Below are 14,285 nucleotides of genomic sequence, written 5' to 3'. Positions count from 1 at the left end.
GCTTTTCTGCCAGTGAACTTTTCCTCAAGTGTTTTTCCGCCAAGTGATTTCGGTGTTTGTTCTTGTAACTGCGTTGGCATTGTCCCCCGCCGTTACTGTCCTCCGCCGTTTTCGTCCCCCGTCGCACGTCGTATATTCTAACTTGGTTCGTGAATATTTTTCCGCGCCTGGCTGTATTTCGACATAGCCAGGCCCCGATCATGGCTTCCAGCAGCTCCGGCGCCGGAAGGCCAACCAACATTTATAACGGTGTTACCACCACTCGTTCCTTGCCCAGATGGGCTGACCCTTTTGGTGGCAACTTACAAATATTACTTTTGAGAGCCACTGAAGGTAATCTTCTCCCATCGAATCCTTTTTCCGTTTCCAAATCGATCCAAGGAGTGATCGGTAAGGAATTTAAAGATGCTAAACCTCAACGCGACGATAAAAATCGCCTTCAATATGCGCTACATCTACGAGATGAAAAACTTGTTCAACTGCTTCTGGGTACAAAGTCGCTGATCGACGAAACACCCATTGAAATTTTATACCATTCCACCTTGAACCAACGCAAATGCGTTGTGTCCTGTCGTGACGTAATGTTTTTAAACGAAGATGTCCTCCTATCTGAACTAGCCGACCAAAATGTGATCGGTGTTAAAAAAATTCTAAGATTTGACCCAGTCTTGAAGGAAAGAGTTCCTACTTCAACCATGATCCTCACCATTAACGGAACAGTTATCCCTGAAGCAATTAACTTCGGATTCCTCCGTGCTTCAACCAGAAACTTCTACCCAAACCCGATGCAATGCTTCGGATGCTTCGCTTTCGGCCACACTTCCAAAAAGTGCGCCAAAAAAATTCAACTTTGTCGCAACTGCGGTGTAGCCCACCCTGAACTTAACACAAATACTAATGATAAAGACAAAATCAAAAATTTTATTTGCAATGCACCTGCCTCTTGTGTGAACTGCAAGGGAAATCACGCCTTAACCAGTAGGAAGCGCCCAGCGTGGATCGCAGAGGATAACATCACCAGAGTCCGAATTGACCAAGGTGTGTCTTATAAGGAAGCTAAATCCATTTTTGAGAACAAAAATGGTCCTTCCTTTGCAAGTAAGCTGCAAGAAAGACTAGAGAAAATCCAAAATACTGGTTGTTCTCAATGCAAGTGCAACTGCACTCAGGCTAAGCCAAGTTCTTCCGTAAAAGCAGTTCCAATCCCGTCCAGTAATCCACAGGAATCGGAACTCAGCACCTCCTCGTCAGATTCAGAATCCGACCCAGACATTTCAATGGAAATTGAAACAACCCCCTCCAACAAGAGGAAAAATACCAACAAAAGGTCAACCTCAGATGAATTCAAATCATCAGAAGAGGAAATTTTTAGAGGAAAAGAATCCAATAGGAAGAAATCCAAAAACCAAAAACACAACTCAACCCAACCAGCCAACGAATCCAAACCATCCACTTCCCTCCAACCATCCACTTCCCCCCAACCGTCCACTTCATTCCAACCAACCACCGCACCCAAAACTAAAACCTCCAACCAATCCAACCATTCAAACAAACCCACCCCACTTGGCAACAAACCAATTGCCAACGTTTCCAAAAATGATCCTAGACTGAAGAACAAATCCGGCAAATCTACCCATTCCTAATCTCATACCCTTCTCCCATCTTCGAACCCCTATTTACTTACCTCAGCCCACTTACCTTTTTCTCTTTTTTAAAATTCACTCCTATAGCTATTAACAGCAACCCTTCGTCCTGTAACCAAACACCCAACCGAAAACTTGCTATTCAATGGAACTTGCGTGGGCTATCCACTTCCATGAATGAAATTAAGCTAATGTTAGCTGAGGAACAACATCTCCCACTAGCACTGGCTTTTCAAGAAGCTAAAAAAATCAATGTATCGCTCTTAGAGCGGGCATTTAGCGGCAAATTTTCATGATATTTTAAGGAAGGGCCATTCTCGGGGCTTTTTGGAGCCTGCCTCGCTGTCCTGAGTGACCTTCCTCATACCGTCATCCCCATAACATCATCATTACAAATATGTGCGATACAACTGAAGGGACCTCTACAGGTAACCCTTGCTTCCATTTATATTCCCCCATTGCACAGTAATGACATTGAAACTCAACTTACGGATGCCATCAAACAGTTACCGCACCCATTCGTCCTGATGGGTGACTTTAACGCCTCCCACTCTTCATGGGGAGGAAACAAATGTGACAAAAGAGGTAAAACAATTTTGGGAATCGTCCAAAAACTAAACCTCATCATACTTAATGATCACCGTCATACCAGGATAGATATCCATCGCGGATCATCATCGGCCATTGACATTACGATTGCTTCCTGGGACCTCGCCCCCAGGTTGAGCTGGACCGTTGATAGTGACCTCAGAGGTAGTGATCATTTCCCCATCCACATCCGAACCCTGTCTAGGAACCCAAACATTCGTTTGCGCAGGAAATGGATATACCAGTCGGCCGACTGGGAAGGCTTCGAATCCACAATCAACAGCTTACTTTCTGAACACGAAAGCTGCTCTGTGGAAGAATTTACCCACTCCATTATTTTAGCGGCTGAACAAAATATCCACCGTACCAGTGGGAAACCCGGCCGAAAGGCTGTACCATGGTGGAACGATGCAGTTGCACAGGCCATCAAAAGGAGAAGAAAATCCCTCCGTATTCTACGACGCCTTCCTGATGGAAGTGCTTGCAAAATGATTGCCCTAACAAACTTCCAAACGGCTAGAGCTCTAGCCAGGAAGGTAATAACCGAAGCCAAGAAAAACAGTTGGATGGAATTTCTTGATGGCATCAACCATAATACTTCGACATCTGAACTTTGGAACAAGGTCAACTCTCTTAGTGGCAAGAAAGCTTCAAACTGCTACTCCCTCGAAATTAATGGCACCTTCTCCGAAGATCCAGGCATCATAGCCGACCACTTTGCCACTATTTCAGCCACCTCCAACTACACCAACGAATTCAAGGCTATCAAGGCGGAGGCGGAACTTAAAGTTTTTCCTCCTGCTTCGGAACAGGTCCACAAATACAACGATAAGTTCTCTTTGGACGAGTTGTTATGGGCAATAAAAATATCCAAAAGCAAATCAGCTGGCCCAGACGGAATCGAATATCCGATGATCAAGCATCTACCTCTTCATGCAAAAATTCTACTCCTTCAGATATATAACGAATGTTGGGCTAACAGCTATTTCACAGATACATGGAAAACGGGCTTGGTAATACCTATCCCAAAGGTGAAGGAGAGTAAACGGACCGCGAACAACTTCCGTCCCATAACCCTCCTCAACTGCTTAGGGAAAGTCTTCGAAAGAATGATCAATCGAAGACTTAGGACGGCCCTTGAAGAATACCAACTATTGGACCCCAGACAGCATGGCTTCCGCCGAGGTAAAGGTACGGGCACCTACTTCAGTCAACTCGATCATTTCCTTCAAGAGACTATCGAAAAGGACCACCACAGCGAAATTGCTTCACTCGATCTAGCCAAAGCCTACGATACCACATGGCGCCATAACATTATCAATCAACTCCACCGATGGGGTTTTGAAGGCTCCCTCTTCAACATTCTTCGCTGTTTCCTCACCAATCGAGGTTTTCAAGTTTACTTCGGAGGAGTACTTTCGGATCACCGTTGCCTAGAAAACGGAGTACCACAAGGTTCGGTTCTATCAGTTTCCCTCTTCCTCGTTGCTATGCAGTCGGTTCTAGGGGTTATCCCTAAAAACACCGAGGTACTGGCCTATGCAGACGATCTACTGCTGATGGCAAGAAATGCTTTCCCAGAAATGGCCCGCAGAAGACTGCAGGAAGGAATCTCGGCTGTTAGTAACTGGGCAAATTCCATTGGGTTTAAGTTTTCTGCAGAGAAGTCCAATATAATGCACTGCTGCAAATGTAAAGGTCATAGGAAAAGGTTTAGAACATGTCTAATCAATGGCAGGCCTATTAAGAGAGTCAGCTCTGTCCGAATTCTCGGAGTGCTAGTTGACAGTAAACTATCTTTCGGACAACACCTCTGAAATGCTAAAGCTAGTATGAAGTGCCGCCTGCGGCTGATGAAAGCTTTAGGTGGCAGATGCCGCTTGAGTTCTCGTAAAACCATCTGCAACATAGGCAAAAGCATTATCTTCTCTAGAATTCGTTACGGTATCGAACTTTTCAGCCGTGCCTCTTGGGCTCACTTGATTCACCTAAAGCCTATCTACCATAGTGTGATTAGACATGCATCAGGAGCCTTTCAGACCAGCCCAATAATCGCTCTGCTTGTGGAGGCCGGCGTAGTTCCTTTCGAACACTTCCTCACAAATATGCTAGCCACTAAAGCCATCCGGACGTCCGAGAAATACCCGGATCTTCTATCCATTTACTCCAGAGCCAACATTTGGCTGCAAAATATTAGCCAAGTCACCCTCCCGACTATTGCCCCATTAAGCAGAGTGGGTCAACGCCCATGGCACGCACATCCGCCAATGATAGACTGTTCAATCAAAAATGCTGTTAGGGCTGGGGAAGCCAGCAACATTGTCACGGCCTGTTTTAATAACCACCTACATAACAAGTATCACACCCACCACAAAATCTTCACAGATGGGTCTTTTGATGGAAACCTAACAGGGTTTGGAGTTTTTGCCAATAACACGGAGCTAAAATTCCAACTGCCTTCCATATGTTCGGTATACTCCGCCGAAATTGCCCCTCTCCTTGTCGCGACATCACTCTGTGATAGCGACAGTAAAGTGGTGATCTTCTCTGATTCCTATAGTGCATTACGGTCACTACAAAGTGGCAATAGTAAACACCCTTGGATTCAGAGCATTGAGGAAAAAATTACAGGGAAGGACATCACTTTCTGCTGGGTCCCAGGGCACTGCGGTATCCAGGGTAACGAACAGGCTGATCGTCTCGCCAAGGAAGGTAGGCTCTCCGAACTATGGACCACCTCCTCCCCAGCAACAGACACCATCAGATGGGTCAGTCAATCCCTCAGATTGAGCTGGGAGAACAGTTGGTATTTTTCCCGTGACCTCTTCTTAAGAAGGATCAAGAATACTACCCTTCCCTGGAAGGATAGTATTCTCCGATCTAATCAAGTATGTCTGACTCGTTTACGTATCGGGCATACATATTTAACACACAAATTCATCATGTGTGGATCGGAACCAACACTATGTGAGTCGTGCAATGTAAGACTCACGGTGGAACACATATTAATCACATGCTCTAGATTTAATGCTTCTAGAATAAAGTTTCAGGTTGCAGACACCATAAGGACAGCACTATCGGACGACGCCGTCGAGGAAAAAAGGACCATCGATTTCCTAAATGATACAGGTTTATTTGAACAGATCTAATGTTTAATTACTACATTTACCTATACTGATTAAACTTTGTTTGTTTTCTCTTCCAATTTCAGCAAAAGATGAGCAGGTTTTTTACGCCCTTTTTAGAAGCGAGCTCCCCAAGCACACTAAAAGGGGCTTTTTCCCTGCTCCATTTGTTTGGTTGTGTTTTTGGCCCCAGAGCCGTGTAGGGTGCGGCAACACGACATACATCCATAGCGGTTACTAGTACTGGGTCGAGCGAGAATAATGAGTTTTGCAGTAATTTTTTCTTAGTTTTCCTTTCTATTAAATTTCCCGCCCTCAAGGGCAAGAGACGAATGAACTCTCAGAGTTTAAAGTCTCTCTAATTCATTACCGATTACCGAATAACCATTGTCATCGAATATTTTGGTAGGAAGAATTGAAAGGAAGATACGAAGATATCGAACGATTGGGAATCTAATTTGTATACCAATAAATCGAGATTTCCCTCGGCGCCGAGAGCACAATTATTTTACTCATTTCCCAGACTTTCCCTGTACATTTAGTGTTCGGAAGCACGTAAAAAATAGGAACTGGTATCACCTATTATCGTTGCTCGTTCATATTGTGGGAATCGTTGAATCATAGGACTCACACTCAGCTTTAATCTCAGGATGACGGTGAATCTCTGTGGTACCACATCATCTTAAATGCGATGACATTGGAGCCTGTCGGCTTCGTTCTCTGCCCCAGTTTGCTGCTGGATATAACCTCGAGAATACAATCGAGGAATTAAAGAAGATAAATGGTCTTGCGCCTTTCGCAGCGCGCGTTCTGCGCGCTCAGAATGAAGAGTGAAAGGTTCTGATTGAAGGCTACCGAAAAACTTTAATCACAATGAAGAAAGTGTCATCCTGATGTACGAAAATTTCCAGCCAGGAATGTCTAATTATATTGAATTTAGTGCTCATCAATGCTTTCCCCCAACACAGTGCCTTTCGTCGTTTCGTTTGGCGGCGCAGGCGAACGACAAGTAATTCTTCGTCGTCGCCGTCGTTTTATGTCGGTGGTTAGTTGAGTGAAATAGGAATTAAAAGTTTTTAATTAAATTTGACAGCAGCTTCGCTTGTTATTTCTCCGTCCCAGTTCTGATTCGCTCTTGATTGCAAACACTGCCCTCCCGAAGCTTGTTATCCGGACGGTGTCGGATGAAGTCTTGCTACTTGTTGTCGGGTTGATTTCCACGAATCTGTTGGAAGTGTCTAAAGCCGGGTTCAGACGGTGCGAGTAAGCATACGAGTCGGTCTAGTCAGTTACTGCAGTGCAGCTACTCACACCGTGTGAACACATCATGCCAGTTATTGTCATGTGTGATCCGGCGTGCGAGCTACTTCAAAGTTTTTTGAATTTACTCGCACTTGCATGCTTCACAACGTCAAAAACAGAATTTAGCGTTCGAATCAGTGATGCCAAATGTAATGAAATGTCTCAATTTTTAAGATATTTGAAAATATGTGAAGATATTTATAGACTTGAAAATTATTGGAAAAACAAATAAAACCCTCATAGTTTCTAAACGAAATAATTGTTATTTCGTTTTGCACGCTGGCGGGGCACGCTTTCTTTTTGAGATAGTTTTCTTGAGAATCTCTAATATAGAATCATTATCAGATCACAACTTACAAAAAAAAGTATTGTTCTAAGAAACAGAATACATATTCGATTTAAAAAAGTACATTTTCATTCATTATTAAAATTTTTGAAGCGTATTTATTGCACCTGCAAATCGACTATCATTTTCATTTCACAAAATAAATAAAATTAAAAAAAAAATCTTTTAGACTACCATTTATAACATCACATCCTTTCGGAATTATCTGAGCTATGGATTTTTTCGAGATTCTAAAAAATATCGACAACAATCCCAACGATATTCCAAAACAAAGGCACATCAATGTCATTTCTAATTTAACTCTTGCAGGTACAGCATCCCTCATGACTGTATCTTGGCGTTGTATTCGTGGAGCAATTAAATCCAACAGTTTTTTCACTTGTTCAGGTGTTATTATCAACACTGCTCTGTAATCTCGGGGATCCTCATCGTAGAGTTCCTTCAATATTGTATTTGTTGCTCCTTTTCTTTGCATCTAATTCCTGGCCCGAATCCTTTTCTCTTTCTGCTTTTTCGGATAGTACCTTCAGTTCAAAGAAATTCAGCACAAAGTATGTATTTTTAAACACGATCAGCGTTTGTTTTGCTATAAAATTGTGTGATGATACATTCAACTGAAAACCTAAGATGAAAACTGCCAATAAAGAAGTCGATTTTGGACCAATCATTTGACAAATTCGGACCTGATTGCTGTTTCTGACTATTTGATGGACATTTGAAAAGTCGCCTGGCATCCCTGGTAAACCCGTGCCGTAGTATCTAGTTTCTCGCCAGCAGCTCACACTGTGTGAACGGACAAGGCGAGTCAACCAATTGTCAAGCGAGTCCACCGGGTCAGTAGCTGCTCATTGTCAAGTCAGCTACTAGCAACGTATAAATGGGCCTTAACTTCCGTCCTTTGATTCCGTTGGGACTTGTTTACTGTTGGGATAAATTATTATGATGCACCAGAAGAATTGCAATTATGTAGTAGAAGACTTAGTTCATTATAGACGATATTTCCATCGAATCTTTCAGGGCTCGAAACTTTCTACCAAAGTTAGTGACTCTGCAGTCGCCATGGGCATGGGCGCACCAACTCGTTCGCCAGGCGCGGAGAAAGACTTGCGATGACACAATCACTCGCCATCTTCGCCCGGGGGCATAAATCACTCGAGGGCAACGCGTGCCGAGAGCCGGTTTGTTCAGCAAAAACCTCGCGCGCGTACATTTCTCGCTTTAGTAAATATTTCCTTCTCTGGCGCGGGTATGACTCACATCAGCCGTCATCGTGTTCCGCTTTGAAGAGCCACACCGATAGGGAACGACTAATGATAAATTGTAGAATAAAGCAAACAACACATACCAGGGAAGACTCAGCCAAATAAACGACTCAATGATCAACTAAGTCTCACGCCATATTTTCAACTGATGACCGAAGGCGTGGGCAATGTTCAACACTTACCTGCATCTGGGAGAGCCTTGATTTCATTGCGGCGGGGGTGGCGCTGGCCGTCGATCCTTGTGTGGCCATATCTGGAAACGCAACTGCAGTCACAGTCACCGGCAGTGGATGACGACGATCTGGCGGATTATTTCGCCACACTCTCTTCTCAATACACGGTTTTTTTTCTTCTCCTCGAGGAATAGATCACTTATCACTTCTTTTTGGAAACGTTCATTTAACCGAAGGCACTCTGTGGAAGATATTTCATGCTTTCAAATTTCCTCGTTGACACTGAATCCGGAAGTTTTCCAACAGTGACGACTGACAGTTGGAGATTTCTCAAGGCGAACAGTACCGAAGCCGCTCCGATGGTCAATGCCTACTTTTGCGAAAAAGTAACAAAATCGTACTGATCGTTGAATTATTCGTGGTTAACTTTTGTCTCTGGTTCCACTTTTTGCGAGAGGTGGGAATAACTGTCATATAAAAAAAAGTAGTTTTGTGGGGGTGCAACGGTTCTCGGGCATTGGAATACGGTGTGTGACATTAGAGGTGATGTTATTAACCGTGCGTGGCTGGAACTAGTTCCCCTAAAAGGCGGGCTTTTTTATTGATCGAACATCGGACGTTGGAAGGTGGAAGAGCGAGGAAGCTGGCTTGGAGAAATACAAAACGAGAGCAGTTGTTTGAATGATTTTGGGCGGTATGGTCCAAAATTGGGGAGATCCGTTCGAATCGTTCGATTCGCTCGAATGGTAAATTATACTTTGTGCGCAGTGACCTTTTCTGACGGAAACAGAGTCAATTTAGGAAAATGGTCTGTGGAGATCTTGAAGTCTATTTTTGAGCTGATGGATTTGTAAATTTCGAAATAGTTTGTTGTTTATTTGCTGGGAAATACTCGTTTTGAAGGTTGCGATAAAAGTTAGTCAAACAATTCAACAAACTGCTAAAGCCACAAATCTATCTATTAGGTGTACCGGTAAGTTTCTTCGGTTTTACAACAGATCGCGTAACTTGGTTATTATTTCAGTGAATCAAATTTCCAGACATTCGTTGGAAAGCTACTGTCATTGCGCGTCTTTTTCAGTATATGTCAAAAAGTTGAAGCGCAAACTACATAGTTTTTTGCCACATTGAATTTGTAGAATTTCTTACTAACGAGAATGTTTTTGGATACATCGGCCATGCATCAACATCGGCGGCCGCGTGGAAAATTCACGGCCAGAAAGTTATGCTGTCTATTTGGTGGGATCAGCAGGGTGTGGTGTACTAGGAGCAGCTTAAACCGAATGAAACCATTACGGGGGACCGACAATTGTTGCGTTTAAGTCGTGCACTGAAGGAAAAACGGTTACAATACGAACATACACACGATAAAGTTATTTTGCAGCACGACAATGCTCAGCCGAAACCGGTAAAACATAGTTGGAAACGCTGAAATGGGAGGTCCTATCCCACTCGCCGTATTCTCCAGACATCCTCCAGACAAACGAATCTTTACTATGTTTCGCAGTTAAAGAAGTGGTACGATAATAATATAAGGCGACTTCTAGTGGTCCTTTTCCTATCGGAAGAAGAAAAACAGTGAGAGATGTGAAAAAATGGCCTTTGTTTTGTTTAGTACGCGTATAAAATTTACGTACTATATGCTCATGTTGTTGTGTATCTAAAATCACTGTAGAATGGAATGAGTAAACGGTTCATTTTTTGTACTGGCATGATGCCAGTGTATTGACAAAAGTGTTATATCTGGGAGTTACAAGATATTGTTTATGAAGAATTTCATGCCAACTCGATTGGCCGTTTCTTCAAGGATTTTTTTTTCCAAAAAATTGTTTGATAATTTTTAATGAAAACCTAAACATTTTTTTTGAACTTTTTTTTTCGAAAAATCTTAATACAAAAACTAGAAGATATACAAAAAGTTTGTCTGAGAATGAAATGTGGGAAATTATTTAAGTTTCCATTAAAAAATATCAGACAAATTTTTGGAAAAAAAATCATTGAAAAAAAATATTTTGAAGATAAAAATTCATTTTTCTCGAAAACATGTGTTTTTAAAATTTTGAAAAATTGATATAAATAGCCTTTAGAATTTCCAACAAGTCATCCATACTTCGGAAGATGGGCACATTTACATGGACGAAGTTTTTCGAACAATAACTTTTTCATGTTTTTCTTTGAAAAAATGCTATTAATGTTCAATTCGTAACATTTTTATGTATAAATTATCGCAATTTACATGCTCTGCTTCCATTTTTCTACTTAGAAATATGAAATTCTTCATTTCATCTTTTAACGAGAATTTTGTAGGTATCATAGTTTTCAAGTTATAATTTTTCGTAGAAAAATAAGAAACAATTTTTGTCTGTTTTCAAAAAGTAGTCTATTTCTTTTTCGAATATTTCATGTATACTCTTGAATGGCGTTAACGTTCCCCGTGGAACTTTTGCCGTCTCAACGTATGTATTAACTGGCGTCATTTGTTAATACATAGTTGAGATTTCTTAAGCCAAATAACACACCTTGAATGTATTCTGAGGGGCAAGCTCTAGAATACGCGTGACCACAGTGCAAGTCGAAGGAAATTTTTTTGACGAAAAATCCCCCGACCAGAACGGGAATCGAACCCGAACACCCGGCATGATAATGTGAGGCGCTAACCACTCGGCCACGGGTGCACTAACAATTCATGTATACAAAGTTGCTTAAATGACCCATTACTTTACATCCACAACGTTTCGCTACTATCTGAGATGGTGCTGCCAACTCCTAGGACGAGTTTTCTCGGAATTTAATTTAAGTCCATTCCTGTTACTCCAGATTATAATTTTCTCTATATCATTGTTAATTTTTTCAACAATATAGATAAGGTTTTCGGCCATACCAGAACAATAGAGCTGAAAATCGTCGGCATATAAATGATACCTACAGTAGTTCAACTCATTCGGAATGTCATTAATGAACATTGAAAATAGAAGTGGTCCACGAATAGGACCCGGAGGAACTCTACAACTTACAGAATCACATGGAGATCTCTTGTTTTCAAATTTAACAAACTGTGAACGTTCCGTTAGATATGAGATAAGATAGATTAGATATGAGAGTAATAATTTATTGTCCTCCACGACCACAAAAAATCCGAAACGACTGGACGCCCAAGAAAAACAAACGCGAAGGATTACTCAGCCATAGTTCGAGCCTCCAAGAAAGATCCCCTCAAGGCCTCGAAAAAGATCCGGGACGAACTGAACTTATCCGTGAGTTCCCGGACAGTTCAACGGCGGCTGGTGGAGCAGGGGCTAGGCAGTAAAAGCCCCCGGAATGTCCGATGCTGACGCCGAAGCATCTGAAAGCACGGATGAGGTTCGCGGTTCTGCCATACAAATGAAACACACATTTCTGCATTACTCGAGAATTAATCAAGCAAATAAAACCAAAATTGGCATGTAACGTAATGGAGAAAAATATTATTTGCAAATGGTTGAAAAGTCTTGATCGAGAATTGTGTCTGAAAATAATCTGATATAACAATGTCGAGTTTTGGTTGAAGTGCTAGGAATTTTATAGTAAAAGGTAATTTTAAAGGGTAGATTAGAAGATTAATCAATGAATATTTCTGCGATTGGACCCATGAACAGCGCTCAGTAAGAAAACGCGTAAATTCCCAAATCCGCGTAAAAATCGACTTCCGTGTATTGTGGTCGGATGAGACGAAGGTAAGCCTCATCGGCTCGAGGTCAAGAAGTGTTTTCAGGATGACAGTCGGCGTCATGGTCCGGATCTGAACCCTATAGAGAACCTATGGGAGATCGTGAAATGATCGGTGTACATAGAGAAGTCGATGAAGCAGCAACTGTGGGAAAGGATCCAAGATTGTTGGTAGGCCATCCCGGTCACCACGTGCCAGAAGCTGAAGGATTCCATGCCGAACCGAGTGCGTGAAGTGATGCGTAACAAAAGTTACACAACCAAGAACTAACTCTAGAAGTTTTACACGGTATCAATTTTCTGGTTTTAGTTTTTTTACCATGAATTTTAAAACCGGTCTTAATTTTAGTTGTCATGAGTTTTATGTATGGAGAGAATTTAATCCGAATTATAGAAAAAATCAACTGTAACTCCGATAAAAAGCTGCACGAAATCAATAAACCAAATAATCCGTCCTTCCACCTAGACTCGCTCTTCCCCAACGTGATACCGTCTCCGCCTTTATGCGGGTAGTTAACATTTTTGTTCAACACCGACATCAATTCGAAAGCTGTGCACATTTTTTTTGCGGGATAAAGTTTTTCAATGCGCGTTCGACGCATCCAACTGATAGCGGGCAGATAGTGATAAATCGACACACCCCACAACGAAAGCACACCCCAATTGTCCCCGCTGGGCATCCTCCTCTTAGTCAGTGAGCGAGGGATAAATTATTTCATTTTCGTTACTCCCGCATCGACGCTGGCTGTTCAAATTTTAACGTCACTTTCACACGATGGTTTTAAATGATTGTTATTCTGCCGAAAATTGATTTCGATTTTATTCACTATTCATTTCTACCGGTTGTCTGCCGATGCCGTGGAGCCAGCCAATGGAGCACACAAATAACGTTTCATTTGCAATTCATACACGTTATGCGTGCTGCTTACTAATTAATTAAGCGTGTGGAATCACGCAGAGCAGTTGAGTCCTTTCCGCGAATATTGCACTTCGATAGAGCGAGAGAGAGAGCGAAATGAATAAAAAATTTAAAAGCGAGATGGAGCACAGCATGGCGCTGCCGTAACGGAATGTCACACCCTGGCGTTATTGTCACTGCCTGATTTGGCAATCGATTGCGTTCAGAAAAGACGGCACTAAACGTCGAGTTCGCGTTTCGTAATTTAATTAAAATTCACGGTTCGCTGGTCGCGCGCCTATGAGTCACGGTTGATCGGATCGGAAGATGCCGGAAGAAGCGCTTCCATTCCAATGATGATGGGATTGGTTGAGAGAGTGAAATACCTCTTCAGCTTTGGAAGTATGGTTTAAAAATAACTTTGCACTGATTTTTTTTCGCCGCCCAACGGAACACTTATTATGCACACAAAATCACAAATTAGTTTGGCGATGCACCCGGATAAAACGAACAGGAAGCAAAGAAAATCAAATGCCGCACAGAAACGTAACAATATAAAAAAAAAAGAATATGCGAATGTCTTGTCGCGACCGCTGTTTGCAAGTGACTGAGCGGCTGAAAGCACGCAAAAGTTTAAAATCGAACCAGCTGAGCTGTGAACCCGGGTATCTTCGCGAGGCAGTTTTATATTTCTTAGTACACATCACACATCGACACAGCCTTGTTTTTGTTAACTATTTATCCTCCTCGTTGCCGTTGCTGGAACTGATCGTGACAGTGTTGATGTTGCACCCCGCCGATGATGATCATCAGTAGCAGTCATCTGATCGATGACGGTGATTATCATTCGTCGCAACACGCGTTCCGTTATGGTAATTGGCATATTGCTGTTTTGTAGGTGTGGCTTCGTTGAGGTGACATATTTAAGGGTTGCTATGATGGATAACTGACAGTATTGCTGACGCGATGGATGTGAAACAAAATGTATCGCTGTTTTTTTATTGTTTTGTACAGGTGTCACATTGAACATTGAATTCCCCACGCAAGCAACAAGTTTCAGCTCGAGACGTGTGGGGGTTCACGGTACACAGGTACACAGCGTCAACAATCTCGGAAATGAGATCATCTAGCAACGCCTGCAATGGCTTGAACCAATTCACTCTAATTATTACCTCGAAGTACCGACAGGCAAACCTTGGTCCGCGTTGTACCATGCGAAACTTCGCCGCCAAACAACCTCGAA

At 42.3% G+C, this 14,285-nt stretch overlaps 1 protein-coding gene across 4 annotated transcripts in view; it reads right to left on the bottom strand.

Annotated features, from left to right (window-relative positions):
* LOC129761780 (zinc finger C2HC domain-containing protein 1C-like) overlaps positions 1 to 13,673 on the bottom strand; it is a 45,795-nt gene extending 32,122 nt beyond the window's left edge. Inside the window, exons 1-2 of one of the 4 annotated variants that reach the window (XM_055759542.1) lie at positions 13,429 to 13,673; positions 8,449 to 8,906 (exon numbers count right to left, since the gene is read on the bottom strand). In XM_055759542.1, the coding sequence (XP_055615517.1) occupies positions 8,449 to 8,517 (69 nt within the window). In that variant the 5' untranslated portion in view covers positions 8,518 to 8,906; positions 13,429 to 13,673. The remainder of the gene's footprint in view (positions 1 to 8,448; positions 8,907 to 13,428) is intronic. The other 3 variants (XM_055759544.1, XM_055759545.1, XM_055759543.1) reach the window with 3 other exon arrangements.
* Positions 13,674 to 14,285: the final 612 nt, after the last annotated feature.

Source organism: Toxorhynchites rutilus, chromosome 1, assembly GCF_029784135.1.
Source record: "Toxorhynchites rutilus septentrionalis strain SRP chromosome 1, ASM2978413v1, whole genome shotgun sequence".
Classification (NCBI taxonomy): Eukaryota; Metazoa; Arthropoda; class Insecta; order Diptera; family Culicidae; genus Toxorhynchites; species Toxorhynchites rutilus.
The sequence above is the reverse complement of the archived record's forward strand: the minus strand, read 5'-3'. Positions and strand labels throughout refer to the sequence as shown.